This window comes from Eriocheir sinensis, chromosome 64 (assembly GCF_024679095.1).
Source record: "Eriocheir sinensis breed Jianghai 21 chromosome 64, ASM2467909v1, whole genome shotgun sequence".
NCBI lineage: Eukaryota > Metazoa > Arthropoda > Malacostraca > Decapoda > Varunidae > Eriocheir > Eriocheir sinensis.
In genome coordinates this window covers 4033297-4043385 of record NC_066572.1, presented here as the reverse complement: position 1 = coordinate 4043385, position 10089 = coordinate 4033297, and the positions used below count along the sequence as shown (strand labels likewise).

The window sequence follows — 10089 nt, the reverse complement described above, 5'->3', positions numbered from 1 at the left end:
ACGGCGACGCGACACTCGGCAAACTCTTTGGTCAACGCGGTCACGCTCACACAGTACTCAGGGAGCAGCTCAACGGTCATGAAGGTGGCCGAGCAGCGCCGCTTGTCGCAGCAGCAGAGGCCGGCCGCCTCCTGCTCGGCCACCAGGTGCAGGGCCGTCACCTGCTTGGCGGCGGGGACCCGCACCCAGCACGCGATGGTCGTCTCGGTGACCATGCGGTGTGACATGAGTATGTCCTTGTATAGGGCAAGGACGTGCCTGGTGAAGGGCGCGATCTGGCCCCAGACCTCGGTGTGGGTCGCGGGAGCTTGGAGTTGGTTGTCGGTGCTTGGAGTTGGTTGTCGGTGCTTGGAGTTGGTTGTCGGAGCTTGGAGTTGGTTGTCGGAGCTTGGAGTTGGTTGTCGGAGCTTGGAGTTGGTTGTCGGAGCTTGGAGTTGGTTGTCGGAGCTTGGAGTTGGTTGTCGGAGCTTGGAGTTGGTTGTCGGAGCTTGGAGTTGGTTGTCGGTGCTTGGAGTTGGTTGTCGGTGCTTGGAGTTGGTTGTCGGAGCTTGGAGTTGGTTGTCGGTGCTTGGAGTTGGTTGTCGGAGCTTGGAGTTGGTTGTCGGAGCTTGGAGTTGGTTGTCGGAGCTTGGAGTTGGTTGTCGGTGCTTGGAGTTGGTTGTCGGAGCTTGGAGTTGGTTGTCGGATCTTGGAGTTGGTTGTCGGTGCTTGGAGTTGGTTGTCGGTGCTTGGAGTTGGTTGTCGGATCTTGGAGTTAGTTGTCGGTGCTTGGAGTTGGTTGTCGGTGCTTGGAGTTGGTTGTCGGAGCTTGGAGTTGGTTGTCGGATCTTGGAGTTGGTTGTAGGAGCTTGGAGTTGGTTGTCGGAGCTTGGAGTTGGTTGTCGGAGCTTGGAGTTGGTTGTCGGAGCTTGGAGGTGGTTGTCGGAGCTTGGAGTTGGTTGTCGGAGCTTGGAGGTGGTTGTCGGAGTTTGGAGGTGGTTGTCGGAGCTTGGAGTTGGTTGTCGGAGCTTGGAGTTGGTTGTCGGAGCTTGGAGTTGGTTGTCGGAGCTTGGAGTTGGTTGTCGGAGCTTGGAGTTGGTTGTCGGAGCTTGGAGTTGGTTGTCGGAGCTTGGAGTTGGTTGTCGGTGCTTGGAGTTGGTTGTCAGACTTGGGTTGGTTGTCGGGTTTGGGTTGGTTGTCGGTGCTTGGGTTGGTTGTCGGTGCTTGGGTTGGTTGTCGGAGCTTGGAGTTGGTTGTCGGAGCTTGGGTTGGTTGTCCCTGGGTTGGGTGTCGGTGCTTGGAGTTGGTTGTCGGGGCTTGGAGTTGGTTGTCGTGGCTTGGAGTTGGTTGTCGTGGCTTGGAGTTGGTTGTCGTGGCTTGGAGTTGGTTGTCGTGGCTTGGAGTTGGTTGTCGGAGCTTGGAGTTGGTTGTCGGGGCTTGGAGTTGGTTGTCGGGGCTTGGAGTTGGTTGTCGGAGCTTGGAGTTGGTTGTCGGAGCTTGGAGTTGGTTGTAGGGGCTTGGAGTTGGTTGTCGGAGCTTGGAGTTGGTTGTCGGTGCTTGGAGTTGACATTGCATAGGCCCGAGTCTAGAGGTAGTGGGCATACCTTTCCCTTAGCGCTCATTGGCTGGCCAGCTGTGACGTCACTGCCATCTGCCTCCTGATTGGCTACTTGAAGGCAGACCGAAGTGGCGGTAATCTAGACCAATGTTCCCCAACCTTCACTGCCCCGTTTCCCCCTTTTCCAGTCACTCAACCTGCGAGCCCCTTCAGGAGGCAACAAACCGTCCTGTCATCTAGCGGGCCGCTCATGACCATCCCAAATTTGTCCCTTGGGCCTTGAGTTCGAGAGCCCGGGCACCGTTAGCTAATGTAGAGCAGTTCTAGCATTCAGGCATTCAGGATAAGGATTGTGCCCGGCTCGCCATAATCAGTAGACCGCTATGTCTGTTCGTCGGGCTGGGGACGTTGTTGAATTTCTTCGTGTACTTGAATGGACGAATCAGATGGCCCAATAATTGTTTATTTTCCAGCATGAAGTCCAGTAGCTCTTCGTACATCATCAAGCATAATATTAGTTTTACAAGTAGACTTAATGCCAATACTTTTACTACTACTACTACTACTACTACTACTACTACTACTACTACTACTTTTACTGACACTGCCGCCATCAACTCATTTCCCCAGGTAATAAAGGTACTCCTACCCCTCCCCCTCTTCCCCCTCCTTCCCCCTCTCCTCCCCTCCCTGCCTCCCCTCCCCACTCACCCTTCCTCTCTGCTACCCTAATTAACCATCTAATAAGGTAATGTACGGAACAGGTGACTTCTCGCCTGACCTCCTCAAAGGGACGGTTGACCTCCTTTGCCTACCGGCATCAACCGCCTTACTTGCTTTTCGCGTCGTCTGGTGAAACACTTGTTGTTTTTGTACTGTGATACTCCGTGTGTGTAAATCGACTCCGTGTGTTACATTTTAACGTCGCTTTGAAATCCGTTCATCCACGTTTTAAAATTAACCGTTACTAAAATAATAGGACCTTCTCAGAAATCAGACATTTGTTGTGCTTGTTTCTTGTCTTTGTCTTATTGTACAACCTAACCTAAAACGTCTAACTCCACGCTCAATTCGCGTCTAACTGGTAATTGTTTGAAGTGTTGCGAGAGTGTTTGAGAGGACTTCCTGCTACAGCCACGACGGTTAAGTTATTAATCGACTTTTTGTGTTTCCTGTCTTTTTCACTCAGTAGGTTACACAACTAACCTAACACACACAGCGTGAAGACAGTATTGAGCTTCTGTACGTCTAACTAACGTAGAGATAACCTAAACGTAGAAACACTAACGTAGAAGAGTACTATTGACCCGTATACCCCTACACCTGTTTGAAAAAGGGAAAGGTCCCCCCCCCAGAACAATCCCGAAGAAAACAAAACACGTGTGGAGACTCACCCTCCAAACTCTAGACATATGACTCGACCGATTTAAAGCCGCCTCCCTTGACACCTTTGATACCATTATCTTAAAATTCATTCACCCGATCTATCGTCTTGCAACAGTAAAAAAAAAAAAAAAAAAAAAAAAAAAAAAAAAAATGCCGTCCAACTGCCATAGCTGCTGTAATACAAAAAGAAATTCAAGTATGCTGCTTGCACCAAACCAACGGCGTGCCAATTACTGTGTAGGTACCATTATTCAGGCACTACAAACGTAACGGATACACAACCTACAATACGTTACTCTGGGACATCGTGACGTCACACCCCTCAACTCCACACTTCTTCTTGCTTCTTTCCTTCTTCTTCTTCTTCTTCTTCTTCTTCTTCTTCTTCTTCTTCTTCTTCTTCTCTTTCTTCACCCTCCACCACCAGCACCGCCATCACCCACCCTCACCACCCCCCCACCCCCACCACCTCCCTCCTCCTCTTCACTCCCTCTCCCTTCTCTTTCCTCGCCCATTCCTCCTCCTCCAACTCCTCCCTCCTCCTCCACATCATCAACATCCTACATCCTCCTCTACTCCTCCCTCTCAACCCCCTCCTCCTCTTCCTTCTCCTCCGCCTCCCTGCACCACCCACCTCCTCATTTCTCCCCTCCTCCTCCCATCCTCCCCCTCTCTCCCCAGTCAACCCCCTTCCTCCCTTCCTCCTCCTCCCTGCCCCCCCCCCCCTCTCCTCATCATCCCTCTCCCTCCCTCCTCCCTCCCCCCTGCCCCCTCCCTTCCCACTCCTCCTCCTCATCTTCCTGGGCTCCCCTGTCAACCTCCTCTCAGCCCTCCACCCCCTGTCCAACCCACGTCCCCACCTCCTATCACTCCTTTCTCATCCATTAGACACCACTCTACCAGCCTCTTCCTGCTCCCGTCTGCGTCCATCAGACACTCACTCAGGCAGCTTTTAGACAAGCAATTAGACACTGGAGCTTGGGTCTGCCGCTGGTTAGGTCAGTTAACGAGCACAGAACAAGCTGATACAGGACAGGCGTTATTGTATTCCATCTGTGTTACGGATTGACATTGCTTCAGATGTTTCTGCTGTCTGGAACTCATGGGAACGTTATTGTATTCAGGTCAGTTCACGCAGGGACAAATGACGTGGAGTCTGTGCAAACTCAGGCAGCTCCTGTCTGTTGTCAGGTCATTTCCAGGCGTACTAAGACTGGGAATCCCTCACGTCATTGTCTGGAATCTACCCAGAATCAGAATCCGGCTTTCACAACAAGCGAGCAACTTATCAGCCTGAGTCTGGAAGAAATTTGTGACCGACGAAGCGCGTACGCCGGCTTAAACAGCATCACGACTCTTACGAAGCCGCCCAGACTTGTTTTTTGGAACGATGGACTGGCGTCTGAACGAAATTGATCACTCGCCCAGAGGGGAGGCTTCTGGACGAGGCAGTGAAAAGCTTCTGAATGAGTTGGATTCGGCAGGCGAGGGACTTCTGAAGCAGCCATGATCAAAAGCTTTTCTTCAGCGTCAATTGCGACGGATCAGAACTGTGTAGCTAACCACGCCTCCGACAACAAGCCTGAAGCGGGCAAATCGGTCACAATCTACTCATGTGCACACCACGCCTCCGACAGCCAAAGGACGAAAAACCACGCGTATATTGCAATCGTGTACACAGTGGCAGCCATCAATACCAAAATCCAGCTCTGCGCAACCGAATCGAAGTATCAACAGTCATAGGTACGGTGGGCTTCCCTGAAAGTCGAAAGCACAAGAAGAGGTAGTTGCTGCGTAAAAAACTCCCCTGCTGGGTACAGACAAACACCCGAAATAGAGAGAACAATGATTCTGTCTATGTGGAAATGCTTACCAAATAATAAAAACCTTTACTAAAACCGTATACGGGCCTGCGCTCAACAGGCAGCTGATGACTAACAGGAAGCTACGAAGATTCACTCTCTGGAAACTTGCAGCCGTATAACATTACTAAAGGAAAGGGGACTTTAGATCCCCTAACATTGACTGGGGACTGATATGGAGAGATCCAAGGGGGTAACAGAAAAAATAAAGAAATGGTGGAGAATTCGTTCTCCCCTTGGACACTGTAACTCAACCAACAAGAGAAAACAATCTGCTGGATCTGGTGGAGTATTACGACCCCACCCTCATTCGCGACTGTACAGTTAATTTGAAAACTAATGTATGCGATCCACCACTTAATCCGTTTTATACTCAGCATATATGCAAAAACGTAGAATAATCGATCACTGATTCCAGATTACAAAAAGGAAATTTCAACTTGGCCGTGCAGATCTTCCCCGAGTTGGAACGGATTACAAAATCACCAAACAATACAATCGACAACGTGGAACATCGAAGGAGATAAGCGCTGCCATAGAGACAATATGAAGGACCTGGCGTGGAACGTCTTCAAAGTAAATAAATTCGTAGATCACCGTGGATGAGTGAAGAAATAAAAGGGCAAACGACTAAAAAAAAGGAATTATAATTTGATGAATGACCAGCTGGCCGTAGATCAGCACAGTACCACAACAGCCTCAGAGCTTGTCATGGCCTTATTCGGGTAGCAAAACGCAGTACCAAAAAGAAAATCAGAGCTTGCATCAAAAAGCCTTACAAAGAAAGCTCTCGTTGTACATAAATCGAAAAAAAGTAAAAATGAAATCAATATTGGTCCCACAGACGAGACGAAATCTAACTCGAAAAAGAAAGTAAACAGAATAAGAGAATCCTCAACAGTAACTTCATCCATGACTACACAGTAAACAGATGAAACCATTCGAACAAACTGCCCGCCGAGGTGAGATCACTGGCAAATTGGAAACCATTGCGAAGAGAAGTAAAAAAAGAGTGAGAACAAACTCGGCGAACAACCCAATCAACGGCCGAAGTAAAATCCCCGCAGGACAAAACTTAAACAAAAAAGTCTTTAACCAAACACCATATTGAGGACATCAACCAATAAACAAGGTCATAAACAAAGACTGGAAGATAGCGAAGCAACGCCGATTTTCACTAAAGAACCAAAGAAGACGATTAGACTACAGAACGTAACACCCGGATCGAAAAAAGGAAAAATACTCAGCGGGTGGCTGAGAGATAAACTTGTTAAGTTTCAAAGCAATAATATATCGACACCAGCATATTACAGAAACAAGCGCTCCTGCCTAAAAGAATTAGACTTCTTCCAAGGTATATATACAGAACTGGGACACCCAAGCCCAGTGATGTTGGCTACCTGGACTTTCGAAAAGCCTTCGACACCGAGAACGGACATTCCTTGAAACTGCACTCGGCGGGCATCGGGCCAATCTGATCGCGATGGATAAAGGGTTGGCTCACCGACAATAACAGTACTCATCAACAGACAGCCTTCCAACAGGCTACCAGTCAATAGTGGGTACACTCAAAGGGTCAGTGCTGGGACAATCCTGCTTATCACTTATATATAGCTGACCTCACCTCAGGCTACCAATACAATATCGAAATTTTGCGATGACACCAAGGACAATTTAGAATGCCCTCACATTCAAAACTGAAATGTTCAGAAGACAATCAATCATTATCGAATGGTCGGAATGATGGCAAATGTCTTCACATGTTGACAACAAAAGGGTCAATCACATTGGAATTAAAATAGTAACACATAACATCGAATGAAAAGACCTCTACAAAATGTACGGAAAGGATGGAGTCTCAACGGTGATGCATTGCACGCGAATCACTGTAAAAAAGCATACAACAAGGCACATCATGATCTGCAACCTCACGAGGAACTTCAGTGTAAAACACCGAACGTGATGCTTTATCAGCCTTGTAATACGAGGTAAGTATCAACCATAAAACCGCAGTGCAGTTCTGGTCAGGTTCCATTCATAAGGACATTTGCTTTACTGGAAAGGATTCAACGACGCTTATTGTGTAATGATTCCAACCTTAAGGCTCCTCGGTATGCAGTTACGTTCTGATGCTCCCAATTACTTTACATTGGATTGCTTACGCCTACGAGGGAAACTGACGCAAGTCTTAAAGATTAAAAAAGTTCAATAACGTCGATTACTGATATTCTTTTGAACTGCAAAACCAACTCCAAGAACTAAGAAATAACGGAGGGATATGATCTTCAGTCGATGTAACAAAGAAATTGGACTAATTTCTTTTCAAATCGATTCATCCGCCACTGGACCAATCTTCCCTCAGAAATAGTAAATTATCCCACCCTCAATATCTTCAAATACAGGAAATCGGGAAGGTTTCTTTTGCGTGTCAAAGTAAACTGAATAACGAGGGCTCCTCCAAGTAGTAATCAAATATTTCATCTGCCTTCCAATATTTCCAGTGGCGTCATTCGCTGCGTTCCCTCCTTCTTCTCTACCCTCTCTTACTCCTTTCCCTCTACCCTTTCCTCTCCTTCTCTCCCCCACTTCTCTTCCTCTTTCTTGCCCATAATTTACCTCTCCCCTCTTTCCTCCTCCCTCTTCTTCTCCCCTCTCCTCTTCTTTCCCTCTCCTCATCTTTCTTCTCTCCTCCTTTCCCTCTTTATCTCCTCTTTTTCCCTTCTTCTCCTCCCTTTCTATCACTCTTTTTTTCACTTTTATCTCCTCTTTAATTCTCTCTCTCTCTCTCTCTCTCTCTCTCTCTCTCTCTCTCTCTCTCTCTCTCTCTCTCTCTCTCTCTCTCTCTCTCTCTCTCTCTCTCTCTCTCTCTCTCTCTCTCTCTCTCTCTCTCTCTCTCTCTCTCTCTCTCTCTCTCTCTCTCTGTTCCTTCTCCCCATTCCATCTCTACATTTCCTCCTCTTCCTCTTCCTCCTCCTCCTCCTCCTCCTCCTCCTCCTCCTCCTCCTTTCTTCCCTCACTTACATGACCCTTACCTAATTACCTATCCCCTCCTCCTCCTCCTCCTCCTCCTCCTCCTCCTCCTCCTCCTCACCTGTTGCCTTCCTGGTGGTAAAAGGTAATTAGCTAAGGTTGTACAGGTAATGAGAGTGTGTGCGTATGTGTGTGTGTGTGTGTGTGTGTGTGTGTGTGTGTGTGTGTGTGTGTGTGTGTGTGTGTGTGTGTGTTACCTGTTTATTTATTAGTGTTTTTAATTTATGGTTTAAAGAGACGAAAAGGTTTAAGAGTTTGATATTTTTTCTCTAATGATCTTTTATGATTTTTTTATATTAGGATTATTTTTTTTCATTTTTAGTTTTTATTCCTATTTCTTGCGTTATTTTTTTCTAGTATTTATATTCATCGTGTCCAGGAAAACCCCGATCGTGTCCAGGAAAACCCCGATCGTGTCCAGGAAAACCCCGATCGTGTCCAGGAAAACCCCGATCGTGTCCAGGAAAACCCCGATCGTGTCCAGGAAAACCCCGATCGCTTCCAGGAAAACTCCGATCGTGTCCAGGAAAACCCCGATCGTGTCCAGGAAAACCCCGATCGTGTCCAGGAAAACCCCGATCGTGTCCAGGAAAACCCCGACCGCTTCCAGGAAAACCCCGATCGTGTCCAGGAAAACCCCGATCGTGTCCAGGAAAACCCCGATCGTGTCCAGGAAAACCCCGATCGTGTCCAGGAAAACCCCGATCGCTTCCAGGAAAACCTCGATCGTGTCCAGGAAAACCCCGATCGTGTCCAGGAAAACCCCGAACGTGTCCAGGAAAACCCCGAACGTGTCCAGGAAAACCCCGATCGTGTCCAGGAAAACCCCGAACGTGTCCAGGAAAACCCCGATCGTGTCCAGGAAAACCCCGAACGTGTCCAGGAAAACCCCGATCGTGTCCAGGAAAACCACGATCAATGATAATAGTAACAATAATAATAATAATAATAATAATAATAATAATAATAATAATAATAATAATAATAACTAGAATATAATGGATGTCAATGCCACCTTTTCTTTCATTACGATTATGAAAGTTAAATTTTTCTTCCTTAATGGTTCTCTCTCTCTCTCTCTCTCTCTCTCTCTCTCTCTCTCTCTCTCTCTCTCTCTCTCTCTCTCTCTCTCTCTCTCTCTCTCTCTCTCTCTCTCTCTCTCTCTCTCTCTCTCTCTCTCTCTCTCTCTCTCTCTCTCTCTCTCTCTCTCTCTCTCTCTCTCTCTCTCTCTCTCTCTCTCTCTCTCTCATTAATTGCTGAGTGTTAAGCCAAAATTTTAATATCCAATCAGCGTCTTACACACACACACACACACACACACACACACACACACACACACACACACACACACACACACACACACACACACACACACACACACAGGGGGAAGGGGGTGGGAACAGACAGAGATTTACATAGATTTACATAGAAAATCAGACCACACAGACCCCATGGTCCAGACTTGGTGGTCTGTCCTTAAACCTAAGTGATTTTACATTAATCAGAAGACTCCAAAACGTTGCATTTCTACTCTAGTTGATATTAAGTTGAAGAGAGAGAGAGTTTAGAGATTTTTGTTTAATTAAAGAGAAAAATGAAAATAATAATAATAATAATAATAATAATAATAATAATAATAATAATAATAATAATAATAATAATAACAATGCCGACAACAACAACAAAAAAACATTCAAATTAACTTTAAAACATTTGAACAAGAGTCTTCCTTTGTTTTGAGAGAAATAAATTGCCTGCGGAGGGATGTAAAGAATGAGGGAGGGAAGGAAGGGAGGAAAGGAAGGGGGGAGAAAGAGAGAGAGAGAGGGAAGGGAGGGAAAGGGGAAGGGAGGAAGGGAAGGGAGGGAAGGGGAAGGGAGGAAAGAATACAGGAAACAGTGCCTTCTCTTCCTCCCTTCTTCCTCCTCCTCTTCCTCCTCCTCCTCTTCCTCCTCCTCTTCCTCCTTTATCTTCTCCCTTCTCTCTTTCTCCTTATTCGTGTTCACTTCGGAGAAACATTACTCTCTCTCTCTCTCTCTCTCTCTCTCTCTCTCTCTCTCTCTCTCTCTCTCTCTCTCTCTCTCTCTCTCTCTCTCTCTCTCTCTCTCTCTCTCTCTCTCTCTCTCTCTCTCTCTCTCTCTCCATTTTACCTATTCTCTCGTTTCTTTGTTTTTTATTGTTTTTTTTTCTTTTTTTGTTTTGTTTTTTCTCCATCTTTTATTTTCATTCTTTTGTTTCTTTTTTTATAAGTTTGTGATTTAATTTTTTTTCTTT

At 46.7% G+C, this 10089-nt stretch overlaps 1 protein-coding gene across 1 annotated transcript; it reads left to right on the top strand.

Moving 5' to 3' along the window:
- The first annotated feature begins 213 nt into the window (after positions 1–213).
- Positions 214–8737, top strand: LOC126987448 (defective chorion-1 protein, FC106 isoform-like). Its single transcript, XM_050844413.1, has 2 exons — positions 214–291; positions 8195–8737. Exons 1-2 carry the CDS (start codon positions 214–216, stop codon positions 8735–8737), a joined length of 621 nt encoding a protein of 206 aa, XP_050700370.1.
- The last annotated feature ends 1352 nt before the right edge of the window (positions 8738–10089 follow it).